Below are 15520 nucleotides of genomic sequence, written 5' to 3' on the forward strand. Positions count from 1 at the left end.
ACAACCTGTTGACTCATTTGTTAAATTTTCAAAACTCCTTAATACACTCAACTTACTTCATGCTTTGTAAATAAGACGTATTATGTGTTCATTGTTGAAAATATATACGGGTAATAACATTTTTTGAGTTTCATGAAACATACAATAAATGTAAATTAGGGTTGATTTGAAAGCGATGAATAAAATTTGTATAAACTTCAGTGTGTCGTCTTCTTGCGAAATTTTAATTATTTTAATAATTCATTTGCAATCCATTTTTAAAAATATTTGCTTAAAAGTGTAACTCTGCGCTCAAATCAATGCATATTGCAACGAAGTTTATTAATTTTTTTTTGTTTTAAAAATTAAAAAATTTTGTTTTATCTTATATTAAAATTTATTCTTACTGTATGCGTTACGATGTAATAAAAATAACAAAAAGTGTATTTAAAACGTTACAAAACATGCCAAAGAATGACGTTCTCTTGCATGAACGGGATCTCGTGCGAGGATAACTATTATTGAATTTTTGTTATTTCACGATTATACCACGGATAGGAAACTTGTCAGATCATCGTCCGTTGGAGTACTTTAAAGTTAAAAAGTTTTTAAACGACGACCATTTACAGAAAAGTGTGCAGAAGAAAAATATTTTCCTTACTTAACCGCGCTAGGGCAATGTCTTTGAAGCCTTCAAGGGACGTGTTTCTATATTCTCTACCATTATGATTTTTCGGTTGAAATTTAGGTTAAAAACTGTTTTACCGACGGAACTTAACTGCGTGGAAATCCATTTGATATTTTTAATCTTATAGTTTTAAGAATACTTTTTAATAAATTTTGTGACTATAAAACTATTTAACGGACTTGGGCACTAGTTATTTAATTACACGTAAAATATAATAAAGTGACAAATTTCTGCCAAAAAATCTCTAGCGTATGTACACTAGCCGTGGCTTGATCTGCAAATCACGAAATTTAAATTCTTAAATTGTTTTATAACTAATAAACACAAAAAAAGGTTTTGACTTTGTTAAGTAGTTGCTAATGAGATAGTTGTTTATTGTTATATTTTTATTTTATGGTTATGATTGTTCCTCGTGTTTGAGTACAATAAATAGTTTCAAGAATTTGAATGTTGCGGTTTGCGAATCAAGCTACGGCTAGTGCACATAATTGATTTTAACAAATGACTGTCGGTAAAGTGGAATGTAAACATTCCATGGATAAACTGTAGACTCTTACAGACTGATGCAAGAAAAATTATTATTAAAAAACCAGAAGGTCATGGATGAGGTGAAAAATGGTGATTTTTTTCTTGTAAGGTGCTTAATTCTACAATTTGCGTGATAATGATTCCTTGGACAAATGTGCGAGTAAGTTTTAGAGCCGTTATTTTTTTGAACTATTAAATATATTGTAAAACTATGGAACAAACACGACTTAAGAGGAGGTACTTTTCCTAGTGATAAAGGGCATTCAGCATATCATCGGGATTTTCTACCTTACCGACTGCTTTACTTTGATGAAATTTTATCAATTATTTACTTTGTAGCTTCTATTACGTAAAACAATGAAAAGACAGATAAAGCTGGTACTTTTAGGAATAACTCCAGTCGAAGTTCATCAGTATCGATGGCAAATTAAGAAAGGAAAATTACATCGCGTGATCGTAAAGGATCACTGAGGTGAAAATTTAATCAGTTTGAATTAAATTAAGTTATGTGATGTAACTTCTCTCTTATTTGCAACCAAGAACGATCAATTTTTATTTGATTTATTATTATTGTTCTAATTATTTTATGATAAAGAAGCTATAGTAGGTTTACAATTGATAATTTATGAAAATTTGTTGAAGTAAAGCAATTGGTAAGATAAAAACTGTCAATGATATACTAAAAGCCCTTAACTAGACCTAATTTTACTATGTGTAATGATAAAAAAAAAAAATTAAAATATTTTATTGGACACAAGGCTTATTAACTCGATGAATTAATTTTTAATCCAATTATGTTAATTTTATTTTGTTTGGTTTATGTTATACACTTAAATAAATGTTATTGTTTATTTACATGCAGTTACACCAAGAAGTCACGTACCAGGCGTGTAAATTATTTCACACATGTATTTAATAAACAAATAAACATTGTTAATACATAAAACAAGGCAATTTTCATTTTTACTTCAACTTTTTTTAGACTATTATGATTTCTTTGAATTTTTTAAACAAAATATGCGTTAATGTATGTATTTTATTTTTTTAAACCGTAAAACATATAGGTCACTATTTTAAGTCACACAAAATTATACTTATATAAATTGAAATCGACGACAAAATAATGCGCAATCATTTCTGAAAATTTTCTTCTAAAATAACCAAATGATTTTACGCTGCTTTAATTTTTTTTAACAATATCTCGTTTAATTTCAAAAACTTTAAGTTTACTTCATGTACGGAGGAAAAAACTAAGGTAATTTTTGTCGTGAAACAACAGTAGCACTCAGTGAATGCAGGATTTTTTTACTGTAAAACTACTGTAAAAATTACCTGTAAAAAGAAGAACTGTATCATATGCCATGTTGATTCAACTTTACCGTAGTTTTACGGTAAAAATTACTGTGATTTTTTTTTCTCCGTGTGCATTCATGCATAACTAATATTTAAACATGTCAAATTAGCGCATTATATCATTTAAAAAGGTGAGTTGTTTATTAAATTTTTTTTCTCTCTTTCCTAATTATTATATTTGAAAACGTGTTCCATTGTCCTTTACATTGTCGCAAATGCCCACAATAAGCACGCACCTGGTACCAACGAACTTGAAGCGCTATTTGGAACTAGTCTACCAAATAAGGAATACTATACCAAATCCGGCACTGATACGCAAGTTTCGCAGCCACACAGCTTCTTCTTTTGTGGCGTAAGTACGTGTGTGCGGCTACCGAACGGCAAAACTAACGCAAGCTCGAAACTTGGCTGGATCAATGTGAGAGAGGAGTTGATAGTACATTTTGATCGAATGAGCCAGTAGACGCATATTTGTTGATTTTTTTTATCAGGGATACAAGTTTTTCTGAGTAAACTGACCAAGTACTCGACTAGTCTTGATAAATTACTCTCATTGTAAATATGACATCCACTGTTAGTTAGCTCATTACTTTTAATGTAACTATAGAAAACTTCAAGAATGATTTCTTTTGCGGGTGACTTTTTTCATTTATTATGAACTGTGGTAACAATCTGTTTTTAAACTCTAATATTTGTTGATTACCTACTCTCTCCCATTTTTAAGTGTCTTAACTCTCGAATAACCTGTATTATAATACCGTTATGATATCTTCAATAATGTTAGTTGATCTGGAATTTCCTTAAAAATTAAGAACAATTACTATTTTGTTAAATTAATGATCAAACTTGAGGTGACATTCAGTTACAATTTGATAAATATTTGTGGAAACTTTTATCTGTTCCATCAGAATTATGATTCAAGATCGGAAAGTTTTCTTGTATTACTTTCTTAAAAATTTCATTACTACTTGTCTGAAGCCATTTTATTAGTTGTATGATTAGTTGAGGTGGATAGTGCGGTTTATTAGGTAGAGTTAAAAAAAAATCAATTACATTTAGTTCATAATGTGAAAAAAAATATGATGAATATTTTGTCACCTTTTACAAAGAAAAAAAAAATTGGTTCGGTCTCGAAAAAAAAGTATAAAATGTTCTCCACAAAAAAAGCCATGGGAATTGAATGCGTCTGCCACGAGCAGTATATACATAAATGCAAGAAAAAAAATTTCAAGCTAGGGATCGTTAATGTAACGCTCCAGTTTCGTCGTTGAAAACATCCTTCGTCTTCTTCCTCTTTATTTATCATTTTACTTTTAATACTCGATAGCGCCCAGCTGGCTTCGGAGTTTTTCGTCTTGTTAGCTGTGGCAGTAGTCCCGAGTAGTCCCGACACTGACATTTGCTCGGAAACTTTGCAGTCCTGCGTTTCCTGTCTTTTTTTTTTTTTTTTTTTTTTTGCTCAGCGCTTTTTTGCGTTACTTACTCGATCAAGTTTTTTTTCTCCCCAACTTTTTTTTTATATTTCAAAGAAACTCTCCCAACCGAGAAACGATAAAAGAAAACGACTGCTCTTCAGTCCGATTGTTTTTTAACGATGCGAAAAATTTTTAACAAACCATATTCCGTACTCGCGAAATTTATCAACCTCAAAAACATTTTTTGTCCAGAAACTCCCTCGACAGCGTCTTTACGGTGCACTCCGCAGCAGCTAGAAACGCATTCGGTGCAAGACTCCACCTGTCCGAAGCAAAACCCCGAGAGTCCCTTTGCTTTAAAAATACATTCGGATGCGTTTACGGTACAGCTGTCTCGAAACGTGCGATGCGCGGTATGTTTCGGACGTATATAGGCTCACGTCCACGTAACACAGCCTTCCCCCCCTCGATATGTATTCAGGACGCGGATATGGAGATGTGAGATCCTTGAATCACTGCGCTCTTTTTGTCCGAGGCGTTGATCCGAGTTCTTTTATTTTTTAAATAAGTCGAGTGTTGGTTGCTCGAGAAGATTCCTCGGGTTAGAAGATGAAAAATTAGTTTTTAAAAATACATTTACCGTGGAGGAATTTCACAAAATATTATTGTTGTAAAGTTTTGAGATCCTTTAAAAGAAATTTTTTCATTTCAATATTGGCTCGTATTAGAAATCGTTGAAATTTGAGCTTTTGGTTAGAGTAAAAATGCAGCTGATGACGAAAAGGTCATGTTATAAAAAAGTTATTAACAAATTTTCTTGAACATCTTTGAAGTTCCATTGCATAACATAAAAATAATTTAAAAATTGATCTCTCTCTCGGCACCCTTTACTATTTCTAAAGAGCCTCTTCAAAGATAAATTGAAGGAAAAAACATCGTACAAGCTTCGTGTACTTGGTATTTTTGCATTAACATTGGTTTTAAATGTAGCTAAAAAAATTGCCCATCTATGTTTTAATCATTACCGCTGAACAATAAACTTTATTTTAATAAGGTATGATTGGAAAATGATTTCCCCCATGTAGATAAATTTAGACATTACAAGTTATTGTGTGACTTTATTACTGGTATATAGCAAGCAGTATTTGTGATACGTACGTATCATCAAATTTATAGGCTCACATATATATCTTTCGACTTTTCAAGATTCCATTTCAAGAAATTATTCACCATCAGAAAAGGACATGGATGGGCTAAGAGTGCTTGAAACAGTCCCTTCATCTATATATGAGCCTATAAATTTAATGATACATACGTATCACAAATTTTGCTTGTCATACCAGTGATAAAAGTCACCCAAAAACTTCTAATAAACTTTATTGTTGGAAAAAGCCACCATGTACCAAATATTGGGGATTAAAATTTAAAAGTATAATTAAGTTAATATATTACTGCGAAGTGATATTTCATTGGTTACACTGTCGGCGTTCGGGTCATTTACATTATATTTCTCAACAATACTAACAGGACCCATAGAGTATTAATATTCGCGTAATTCAGCTGTATTTTAATTGTAGGGTGGTTCGATTTTTACAGTTTTCACATCGATCGACGAGTGTACATGAGAAAAAGAGAAGGAGGGAACTCGCGAATTTTTCCATCAAAATTTACCCTACAAACACACTCTCGACGTATTGCGCGATATTGAAGTGCTCGACGTCAATATGTAAAGAGTGCGCGTCTATATCCCTCCCTCTCTCTCTCTCTCTCTCTCTCTCTCTCTCTCTCTTTTGCTCGGATAATAAAATGCGACGTCGTTGCTTTATTTTTGCCTTCGGCTGCGCCGACAGCCGTCAGGGACTGACAGGGCACTCGAACGTGGAAAAATGAGGGATCGCAAAGTGGAGGAGAAACAAAGCGGCTTTGCATCGCACTGGTGCAGCAGCGAACGAGAAATTTTGCTTTTTTTTGTGCATGTGCAAGCTCTGGTTGTTGATGCCTAATTCGACGATTGGAAGACAAAAAAAAAGCTCGCCCGTGCTGTTATACTTTTAATGCAGTACACTGCCGTTTGGTTAGTGTTTAAAAGGATCCTCCAAGAAAACAACTACGAGTTTTTGAAAGGAGTAATGGGTCAATACACAAGTGAGGGTATTATTACGGAACTCTTAAATCATGTCCATATTTTCATTAGAACCGTGAGTTATTACATTAATTCTTTCAATCGCTACCTTGAATTGTTTAAAGTATAATCAACAAGTGTTATGATTTAAAATTTTGTATTATCTACTTTTCTTCTTCATACAAAAGAGTATCACATGCTCTATTGGAAATCGCCGAAGTTGAAATTTTTATTTGTAAACTGACGTGCAGGTAAATATGAGTTTTTTGTGATACGACAGTCAATTATGAAGTAAATTATGAAGAATATAACATGTACACCATATACGCAAAACGATTAGGTTGTAATAAAAAAAGTTGTGAATAAAAAGTTGTTCGTTTTCCGCGTATCATCAATTATTTGATATACATCAATTTTTTTTCAGCATAATTTATAAAATTCAAAAACTTACTGAATATTAGCATCTGACAATTCAGTTACTATTTTTTGTGTGCCACCTCTAGCAACATAAAATCCATACTTATACTGCGGCAATACAATTTCAAGTGTGCGTGCAAATATTAGTACCAGCTTTTAATACAAATTCGACAAGTTAATTTTTCTATAGGCTATTACAAAAAATAGTTGTTCCAAATAATGCCCACTTTGGGTTTATCCACTTACTTTCCACACCTACTACAATGCAACAATCCGCTTTCAAATGATTCAAATCAATCGACTCGCAAACTTGCGTATAGAGAACCTCGCTTTACTCATCAAACCCGCGATTTCCATTATTCCGTGAGATATAATTCCACCAATACAGTAGCGAAAATGAAAAACAGACCAACCTTTTATGTACCTCTATCGAGCCTAAGCAGCTTCTCCAGTTTGATAGAAAATGAAAAAAGACACGTACACAGTGTGTGTGTGTTTGTGTATAATATATTCCAGCCTATAAAGAGGCGCAGGTCGGGTTACCCTCGCCCGCCGGCATCGATGAACGTCCCGCCCTATCAAGCTTCCCATCCGACCCTATCGTATAGCATCAGCTACTGCTCGATAATGCATCTATACAGGGAGGATGCTGTTACGGCTTCGTCATTGGAAAATGTCTCTGCTATGTATTTTTTTAGGTAACGCTCACAAGCTCCACAGCGTAACTGGATTTTTCAGGGCTTTAGTGTATGTGTTTGCATTAAGGAAATCCGCACATAGTGATTTTTCATTGTTTCCAATTGGAATTCGAGGTGACCACGCATTTCGCAAACGTGCTACGATAAATTTGGACATTTTGGCCATGTAGTGTCACGTCAAGTGATGATTGGGAAACAAGTCTCATAGTTAGTACAAACGTCATGCCAATTGTTAATTAATATGATGAAGAATTTTAAAAGTGGTACAAGTTAAAATAGGCCATGTGACATCATTTACGTCGTTTGCCAACCACAACTGGAATCAACTAAATTTGCCGTGTTATTATTATGGTCCCATCGGTGCCAGAACAATTTATCAACCCCTGTTTTTTTATTTTGCACGTAAATGTGTTTAATTATATGCACGTGTATTATATGTGTATTACCTTACAAGACAGTACAGATACATCTTTCCTTTCCCAGCATTATTATCTTCACCATCATCATAAACGCGATATACTTGATTTCTTTTTATGTACACACTTTAAAATTCGTCTCGGTAATTTGTTGAAAAAACATTGGCGCTTGGAATACATTAGACATATAACACACAATGCGACCACAGTTTTCGGCATTCCGATAGCCCTTTGCATATACAACAGAACCAAATCCGTCAATACATCGTCAGCTGTACTCGTGCAAAACTTCTCCCAAGTCATCTCGCCGGGGTGAGACGTCATCCCAAACCAGGCCACATCCTCTCAAACACGTTCTCTCTCCATCTATCTGTCTGTCTCTCTCTCTCTCTCTCTCTCCCTCTCGTCATACTTGGCCTGTTATCGGTATAGAATAGACACTATTCAAAACCACACGAATCCCAGAAATTTCTCCATCAACCCTGCCTGCGTATCCCCCGCTGTCATGATAATCGGAGCAATGCTCGTCACACCCCACACGTGTACATACACATACGCACAAACCTCTCGATTAAATATGAAACTGATACGCCAACAGAGCAAAAAAGAAAAAAGAAAAAAAAAATTAAATAATAATACAACTGCGATCTTAGTGTGTGCTTTCAATTTGGCTGTCCACAGGTACAATGCCGAGCGTGCCGGTCGGGTTATCCTACCACGAGATGTTCGCCGTGTCGCTGGGAAGCCCGGCTTTGTGGCGCTGCCGGGCCTGCGGGAAACAGGTTACCAACCGATGGCATCACTTTCACATCCACACGGCCCAGCGCTCGCTCTGCCCGTACTGTCCAGCCACTTACAGTCGCATCGACACCCTGCGTTCGCACATACGCTCGAAGCATCGCGAGCTCCTCTTCGTCAAGGGCTCGTTATAGAGCCAGCCGTTCGCGCCCGTCGGTAAGGGAAGGCGTGCTGCTGCCGCTACTGCTGTTGCTGGACTACAGCTCGCTGTTTAAGTAGATTGTCAATCAGCCCATTTACGTTTCATCGCTGATTAAACGTTATTATCATTATTAATATATCATTCATGCTCTGATGCGGCGAGTGAGTATGCGCGCGCAGGCTTAAGAGGTTATGTACGCAACACCTGGATAACATGTTTTATCAACAATCCTATGTTCTTGCTCAGTGCGTGTTTGGCAGTTTTCTCTTGTCCTACCTTACCTTCCGAGCGCAGTGTTTAATGTATCGTATGTACCTATAGAGGATGGCTTTAATTTAATACGTGACTACTTGTTAGACGCGCGTTTGTGTGCGTATCATGTCAAAGAATCGTGTGTAGTTCAGTGATTGTTAATTGAAATGAGGATGAGAATGACAATGATGTTGTGATGTGTTGACGATGGACTTTGCTTGAATCGTGCAACCGTGCGCGAGTATGCGTGTCGAATCATTGGAACTGAAATATTTTTTACAGAATAAAAGCGTCTTTTGTTCAAGTATATTTTATTTATTAACATGTCTATGTGTGTGTCAAGTTATTTATGTTTATTAATGGATGAAAGTAAGAAATTGTGCGAGGACATTATCACATTGTCTTGATTTTTAGCTCGTTCGAAACATGAACCCGCAACAAGCTCGTAATAATGTGTCGATTTGTTTATTTCGATAATATATCATTGTAAATATATAATAATATATCGTCACGTAAACTCGACCGACAAACGGTAAAACGCGCGGTGAATTCGAATCGATGTCATACGAACAAGCATCTTAATTTATTTTTCTAAGTCATTAGGCTATCGTTAGGACTCGCGAAAGATCAAGTTGGATCGATGAGTGGTGTCGTGTGCAATTGACAGCCCGGGGGTGAAGGGAGGGAATCAGAGCTTCCTGAAACTTACAGTCTTCCGGGACTATGAAGATTTTTTTTTTTCAAGACTGAAGTGGTGCTGTGAATTTTCTCGGAACACCACATTGGTTTGGTTTTAAAGCGCGGGAAAAAACGATGCTCCATGTATAGGTGAGGGGTATTTTATTTTTTAACTCGGACAATTTTCGATCAAAGACCACAGGGAAACTCTTGTAGTGAATCTTGTTTTTTTTTTTTTTTTCATAAAACATAACCTCAATAGAAATGCTACGTTTAAACAAAGTTATCCGATTCACAAACAATTTATATAAAAGTCTCCATTAACATAAGTGCAATAATGATCATCACTCGAGAACTTCAAAGCATTCAATTAAGAGTCGAAGCAATGGAGGGAGATTTACTTGGGAGCTTCGACAAATACAGGGCGCGCGAGTTTAGTTTTTCCTAGATTCGATTCCACGGGCGAAAGAGAAGCGAGCGCCAAGAAAATTTTGTTTGCCTTCTCTCGGTGTGGAAACTCTCAAGGAGTTCCTTACAGTCACGGCGTGACGAAACGACAACATCTTTAGAAGCTCTCTGATTGTATCGAATGTCGAATTTCTTTCCCTCCGCGTTCTCTATTGTTCGCTTTGAATGGCCACAAAGCGTCCGCGAATCACACGCGCTCTCGATAACCCGCACTGTGATTTACTTACCCCGTGTTTTATCGATGCGCATCTTCAAGTTGAGGGTGTGCGCGTTTAAAGTCGGTAAAATTGCTTCCTCTTACCGGCCGAGTGTTTTGTTCGACTTTCTTGGTTATACAAGCGCAACCAAGTTGTTACGTGTACAGTTTTTTTGAAATTACTTTAATTCCTCGTAGCAATTAAAAATTAACCCTCGATGGAAGGCGTGGAGATCAGCGTATATGATCAGCCAGTAATGTGAAATTCAACTCTTTAACTTGACTCTTTTTAAACTAATAAAAGAAAAAAATGATATCTCGTTTTTCAAATATTATTGTTATGATTATTGCAAGCCAAATATTTGTGTACAATTCATGAGATTCGCAGGAATATAAACTGTATGAGTGTTGAACAAAGTAAATTATATAGAACCAACCGAAAAAAAATTACTATTAATAGCAAATAACCCAGATAAATAATTAATTGGATATGGTTAACATGATTTTTTAAATTATAAAGAATAAAAATCCAATTAAAAAACTTAATGTTCTACCTATTTGGACCAATGGTTACTTCTCATCGTCTATACGTTCATAAAGTAAATATTGTAAAAAGTACAATTTAAAACTACTGAGAAAAAACAATTCACGGTGTACTTACTGTCCGAGGCTCGTATTGAATAACTTATACAATTTCATAAATGCGGATAATGATCAGGTGAAGCACCTTTTTATAAATATATGGGATTCCTAACAAAAAAGTTATAATATAATCACACCGAGGCTCCCGAAAGGAAAAAATCGTGTGTATCTATAAAATTTAATACATTTAGCCATCAACAATTAGATAACAGCCTGGATGGACTTTTTTTTAAATATAAAAAATTATAAATCATGGAATTATTGTTATTGTTACATTATACTTTTTGACTGTTTTTATCGATGTCATAAATATGCATCAAATTTTATTATTTTCTATAGAGGAAAAAATTTTTAATTTATTTCGATAGGTTAAACGTGTTACACAAGATATTTTGAAACAACCAATTTTTTTTATTTTAATAATTTTCTAGCATTAAAAGCATTACAAAAAACTGAAGACTTAAACAACTCAAAGTAACACGATAGTCAAGCTAAATACTTAATTTTTTATGTACATAATTGATATTTTACAAGCGATTTTGTAAATATGTATCTGTTTAACGTAACGTTTTTAATAACCATAAATTTTATAAACCCTTTTGTTTTTTCTGTTTTCTATACCTAAAAGTTCATTAACTCTAGCAATCTAAGTCTAAAATGTTACATTACATACAATTTTAGCTAAATAAGTATCTGTTTTGTTTTAATGGTACTTAAAATTATTCTAATGTTAAAAAAAAAGTTCGATCACGTAACCAAAAGAAAAATTTTTTTTTCTAAAGACTCGAACTTTTACATTAAGAAGGGCCAATGGTGTTGACAAAATAAAGAAAAATCGGTTAAACTTTATACAATCACTACTCAAAATTAATGTACGATTGTAATCCAAAGTTCTATAGTCTTCCTATGTGAGTTTTATAGTTAAATTATTAATTTTTTTTTCCTATTATGTTTATCTTTTTCAGTAGTATATATATTCAAAACTATCGATAATTGACATGTAAAAATAAAAATCGTGACGCGCTTAAAGTATAAACTTTTATTTAAATGAATCTTCCGAACGATAAAAAAAGTGAACAAATAGTATTACCCGACAAAGAAAAAAAAATTACACCCTCGTCCGAGCGGGTTTCATTACACTTTAGTGGGCTTTTATTACGCAGCTTGAAACGTTCGAGCTATGAATTCCAAATTACAAAGTCTTTTGTACATGGCTAATGAACAAGATGGAAAAAAAAAAATCTCCACTGGTTCGGACAGAGTGGAAAACTAATCGAATCAGCGATGGATTAATAACTTTTTAACGCAAAAATGCAGAGGCCGAGAGATGAAAGAGCCAGGGAATCGATATCCGAGCGCTTCGTGTTATTTTGCGCGTAAGCGTGGTACGTGCAAAAGAAAAATTTTTTTTTCGTACTTTTTGCCGTTAAGTATAAAAATTTTATCATTTTTATTTCTTCGATTCATCACTTGTACTTACAACTGTGGTTATGACTGTGGCAAAATTTAGGACATTTTTTAACTATACTAATTTTTCAAAACTGTTTTTATAATGGCTGACTTATTATATACTTTTTAAAAACTAATTGTGAAAATTGATTAAAAAGTTGTGCGCTTTTAATTGTTATAAAGCAAAACTCGAGAAATCCTTAAACTGTAATGTTACTATTGAATTCGTTTTTGACTTTATAGTGAGAGCAATCAACTTAATTATTAGAAATTCGAAAAGTAGTATGCAAAGTATTAGTTAAATAAATGCGTTATTTAACGTAAAACGTAAGATGTTAAAACTAGTAGCAAGAAAAAAAAATTGATTTTTTGAAACCAAAGATTTAATTGAATGATTGTTATTTTTCGAAATCCTTTATCGAGTTATGTACAATATGGCCAAAGCGAACAATGTCGTACAAACTAACAAGATCATTTTTGCACTTCGACCTGAAATATCATTTCTCGTCTCAGCACATATTTGATTGATAAATAAGTTTTTTAAACGATTTTTAAAAAACAAAAAATAATACACACATGCCAATCAATACGACACCGCTCGCTTGGACCAATTTAATCAATTATCACTTTTAATGCGTAATCGTTAACTTTTAAGTATTACTCTCGTTCAAACTTAGACACGGATACTTTACTTAAAAAAATTTATTTTTAAATATGCTGCATTTTTTGTTATATGTAGAAAGTTTTCTTCTATTACTGCTAATAATACAGTCCCTGAAAAAAAATGTTTCTAGCAAATATAATTTATCACATTTTGTAAAAAAAAAAAAAGCACTTAAATGTTTATTTTTACTCTTTATAATAAATTTTATTCTCTAAGAACATGATACACTATCTTCTATTAGAAAAATCTTTGACAAGTAGTGTATCAAAGTAGAAACAAAAAAAAATTGTCCATAAAAAATAATATTTTACATTTTCGGAAAAAAATTTTTTCAATGTGTTCAAAAACTTATGAAGTAATTGATCCTTTACATACAAAGATTACTTGAATGCCACATCCAATTTTTAAACCAACAAGTAATCACAGATGAGCAGTCGACCAAAAAAATTTGAATAAATGACTGTCGATCTTTGATTGCAACCCAACGAGAATCAACTCGATAATCCATTGAATTAATCCAAGCAATTGTTTTCAATCAATCAATCTTTTTCATTCGATGAGCTCAAAATAAGTCCCTAGTGCGTTACATATATATATTTACAATGTATAATGCATATAATAAAAAAATTAAAAAAAATTGTCGGGCAATCAAATATACAAATATATATATGTAATATATATTCGCGAAATTCGATAGCTGCGTGAATTCTTTCCGTGTTCCCCCGAATTATTAAAAATATACGAAAAATAATAGTCGGATGCGCATGTAAGTGTACTATAACTAAAAAAAAAAAAAAAAAAAAATAGACGATCCCATCCGATCGATCTCGTGTGTTCGTGCTCCGCGACGTGCGTATATGAGGGTATATCACAAAGTAGATGGCGCGACCGTACCTTAGTGAAAATGACGTCGTTCACGTGTAACAGTATACTTATATATACAACTCCAGCTTGTGTGCCTGTATACATATTTTATATATAGGTGACTCGTATGTACAGGTATACTGTTACACAGTAAACGACGCCATTTTCTCTAAGGCTCGGTCGCGCCATCTGACGAATGAGCTTTATGCGAATGCGATATACCCTCATACGATGTAATGTGTGTACATTCATAAGTGGAAAAGTCCATTCGCGCAGTGGTCCGATTTACGCACCTCACGAAAGAAAATAATACAAGCGATCTTCGTACGTAATGTGAGATTGCGATAATTATGCATATATACCAATAGCGATGAAATAAATTTTGATGATTAAAAGAAAAAAGAAGGCGAAAGGAAGTTATGCCGAGGATCGCGTCAACACCCCGTCCTTACAATATACTTACCTCATCTATTTACCGAAATAGGTAGTAGAAAAGTGTAAATAAACGTATTGTTAAATCGATAAACGGATCGAGAGAATGTTCATTGTGTAAAAATTATATAATATTTATTGTACGCATGTTTAAAATTATTGCAGTTACTTCCAAAGTGTGGGTAAGAGATGGAGTTATAATAAAAGCTACGTCTATAAATGTATAACATGTAAAGCGGTGTGTTGTTGAATTTTTATTGACACTTTTGTATTTTTAGTATGGAAACAAAAAATTCGTGATGTATCTCTCAATATACTCGCAATACGATTCCGAGTGTCGACTAAGGGTGTATAGGTATTATTTGGAGTCAAAATTTGCCGGTAAAAATTACCGACCAGCAAAAATTAGTCTTTGTGACTGCAAAAGACGAGAAAGACTGATGATTACGAAATTTAATCAGGAATTGAATTCGAAACTATTATTATGATAATTTATAAAATTATAAGAATGAAGAAGAAAAAAAATGAAAGTTTGAAGTTATGTCTGAGGATCGTATTACAAGTTCTTTATCGTGTAGTTTTGTGTAAGTAAACAGAGAAAACGTAAAAAAAAATGATGTAAAACTAAAAGTTTACCAAATCAATGAAAAAAATCTATTGTGGAAGATAAAAATAAACTTATGTTCGTACGTATGTAAGCGCAAAACTCTACCGTGTTATTAAAAAAAAAAAAAAAAAAAAAAAAAAAAAAGTACTTAGTAAAAATAAGAAGAAAAAATCAAGAAAAATGTGACACAACTGTGTTTCAATCATAATTTTTCTCCCCGCACACTCAATGTAAGCTGTACAGAAACGAAGATTTTACAGAAAAATGAGGATATAAAAAAAAAAAAAAAAAAAAAAAAAAAACCAGTAAAGTAATTATATGAATTATATGGATATTAAAATTTTATCAATCTCGTCTGTATATCGATGGTACTTAAAGCGCCCATTGTAACAGTAAATCGTCTTATACATATACTTAAATCCAGATACAATTTAAAAATAAAAATAAAAAAAGTAGTCCAATGAGTCCGGGGCGGATTCTATAAGAATTTTATTCCCAAAATAGTGTAATCTAATATTTCAATCGAATAACCACATATTAACATATTTATCGATGAGTGTTCGGCATAAGACTATTTAACTTCCGGATGAACAATAGATTCTCGTGAGATTACTGATTCTTTGAAATTTATATTAATATGTAAGAATTTAAAAGTTGCATGGAAAGTGGCCTAAACGCATTTCTACAGGGTTACCTTTAATATGAATATGGT

The 15520-nt window shown here is 33.4% G+C and overlaps 1 protein-coding gene across 2 annotated transcripts in view; it reads left to right on the forward strand.

Annotated features, from left to right (window-relative positions):
• The window catches only part of LOC106640888 (uncharacterized), a 176973-nt gene extending 167261 nt beyond the window's left edge, over positions 1-9712 (forward strand). The window contains exon 6 of one of the 2 annotated variants that reach the window (XR_016293430.1): positions 8298-8387. Coding sequence is in view for 1 of the 2 variants with exons in the window: in XM_089597680.1 (XP_089453806.1) it covers positions 8298-8548 (251 nt within the window). In the remaining variant the exon portion in view is untranslated. Of the gene's footprint in view, positions 1-8297 lie in introns of both variants that reach the window. The other variant, XM_089597680.1, reaches the window with a different exon arrangement.
• The last annotated feature ends 5808 nt before the right edge of the window (positions 9713-15520 follow it).

Source organism: Copidosoma floridanum, unplaced genomic scaffold, assembly GCF_036245765.1.
Source record: "Copidosoma floridanum isolate Cflo_tuat_1 unplaced genomic scaffold, Cflo_Japanese_pri ptg000035l, whole genome shotgun sequence".
In the NCBI taxonomy this organism is placed as follows: domain Eukaryota; kingdom Metazoa; phylum Arthropoda; class Insecta; order Hymenoptera; family Encyrtidae; genus Copidosoma; species Copidosoma floridanum.